The 2,305-nt window shown below is 46.9% G+C and overlaps 1 protein-coding gene across 1 annotated transcript in view; it reads right to left on the bottom strand.

Moving 5' to 3' along the window:
- Positions 1 to 527: 527 nt before the first annotated feature.
- The window catches only part of LOC110293238 (cytochrome c oxidase assembly factor 7), a 10,421-nt gene continuing 8,643 nt past the window's right edge, over positions 528 to 2,305 (bottom strand). Inside the window, exon 3 of the mRNA XM_021161101.2 lies at positions 528 to 1,195. Within this exon, the coding sequence (XP_021016760.1) occupies positions 747 to 1,195 (449 nt within the window). The 3' untranslated portion in view covers positions 528 to 746. The remainder of the gene's footprint in view (positions 1,196 to 2,305) is intronic.

Genomic DNA, 2,305 nt, shown 5'->3' with positions numbered 1-2,305 from the left:
GGAGGGGAGGAAAAAAGAACAGAACAGAAAAGGGGAGGGGAAGGGAGGGGAGAGGTTCAATGGACAACTTCCTGTCACCATGTCCCAAATTCCTAGCTGGAGCTGCTTCCAGAGTCATCTGTCTTCCCTGGAGGAGCTGAGCCAGGCGAGAGGCTAATTTTTAATGGCAGGGATTTGTCTAGCGGAGGGGAAGCTTAGGTTTTGTCTCCTTTGGCAACAGCAAGGCTAATATAACCACCTCAACCTTCTTCAGCACGAGGCTAAGTCTGCGGAAAGGTCTGACTGGATCAACAAGGAGCCCACACCACACACCACGGTTGGGTTATGTAAGGCAGAGGGCGGCAGTCGTGACTGCCTCAATGTTCTAAGACCTCTGTTATGCAAATTAGGATACTTTCTAATTTTCAAGCTCTTCCGACTAAAATGATAATGATGGCTGATTCTTTCAGGCCTGGGCTGCTAAGTTTCCCAACTTCTCTTTGTCTCCCCAGCCCCCAAAAGTCTACATATGGCTCTGCCATTTACTCCTCTCACAGGTCCAGTTTATAAATTAAGACACACCCCCATAAACGTAGGTGTCTTCACAGAGTGCACACAAAGGATTATTTACTAAAACACTCTAGCCACTCCCAACAGGTGACAATCTGGAGCAGATGGCACTGAGTGACCTCCAAGGGCTCATCTCGGGTGGGAGAGGAGCTGCCAGGGTGAATCGTCTGTTGCTGGGAAGGGGGCTGGGCCACGCACTACCCAAATGTTAGAGGTTGGACGTTTTTCTGCTGTTCTTTGTGCAGCTGCCGGGCCCTGTTTTTCAGCACTTCAGCCTTGGCCTCGTCCTTATCAACACCATCTCCCAGCTTGTACATGCGGCTGGCATTGGCACAGGCCCAGACATGGCCCAGGTCACAGGCCTTCATTGAATATTTACACGCCAGACCCATGTCCTTAGGAAAGCCAGGGGCACCCTGTAGAAACATGGCGCTGAGGTTGAAGCAGCTGGCTGCATAGCCGCCATCACAGGCCCTGCTGTAGTAGTCCCTGGCCTTCCCCAGGTCAGGCTGGCCATCCTCGTTGACCTGTCCATCATGTGCCAGTAGTCCAACGTTGTGACAGGATTCGACAGACTTCTTTCCTGGTTTCTCACAGGCCATCAGAAAGCAGGAAGAGGCAGCCTTTAGGTCCTGAGTCAGGCCACCTGCAAAGACAGAAAACAAAGAAGAAAAAGTAAACTCGGGCTGGCCAGAAAGCCCAGTGGGAGAGTGTTTGCTTAACAGTCGGAGGGCCTGGGTTCAATCCCCAGTCACCAGGGCTGAACCTTTGTTTCTAGCCAACGTTGGGAAACAATCCCTGAGTCAAGTCCTGTGAGCTAAAGCAAGATGGAGGAGGGTAGCCAGTTAGGTAGCCATGAAATCTTTGGCTCCCACACTATCCTACAGGGAAGCCAAGACAGGAAGAGACATGCCAAGTCAGAGCGCCAGAGACTACCTCCTGGGGCTTCCGTGAGAACAGAGCATTTTAAACTAAGTAACTGAATGTTTCTTAGTCTAAACTTACAGTTGGCCCTACATATTTATGAGTTCTGCATATGCAGATCCCATTAGTTAAAAGTACCATTACAGCATTCAAACCAGACAGCAGCTGCAAATTTAACAAACCATGGACTGAAAATATTCAGGAAAAAAACCATGGCTGTGCTAAAAATGCATGGATTTTCCCCTGTCATTATTCCCAGAACAGTCCAATGTATGACAACTATTTACATTAGAGATTAGCCTATCTTAGGTAACACAAACTAGAAATGATTTCAAGTGTATAGAAGGATGTGTATTTATGCGAATACTTTGTGCACAAGGACCTGGAGAACCTAAGGATTCTGATCCTACAAAGCTCCAGGAACTAACCTTCCAGGGCAGACTTCAAACAAACAAAAAAAGCCCAGTGCGTGCTACAAGCCTTTAATCTCAGCACTTGAAAGGCAGTAGGCAGGGGGATGTCTGTGAGTTCAATTGACACATTGACACCCAGGTATAGAGATCTTGTCTCAAACAAACAAACAAACAAAAACAAATTAACAAACACAACAAAACAAAACCCCTAAACAACTAAAAAGGAAAGAAATGCCCCAGGAGCTGGGAATGGCTGGAACCACCTATAATCTCCACACAGAGAAAGCAGAGACAAGAGAGAAAGTCTGAGATCACCTAAGCTACCTAAGGGTGTCTGAAAAAAAAAAAAAGTGCTGGTCATTTTTTATTTATCCACAGTTCTGGGATTTTGTTTGTTCTTTTTTTTGTTTTTTTTTTTT

This window comes from Mus caroli, chromosome 4 (genome assembly GCF_900094665.2).
Source record: "Mus caroli chromosome 4, CAROLI_EIJ_v1.1, whole genome shotgun sequence".
NCBI lineage: Eukaryota > Metazoa > Chordata > Mammalia > Rodentia > Muridae > Mus > Mus caroli.
The sequence above is the reverse complement of the archived record's forward strand: the minus strand, read 5'-3'. Positions and strand labels throughout refer to the sequence as shown.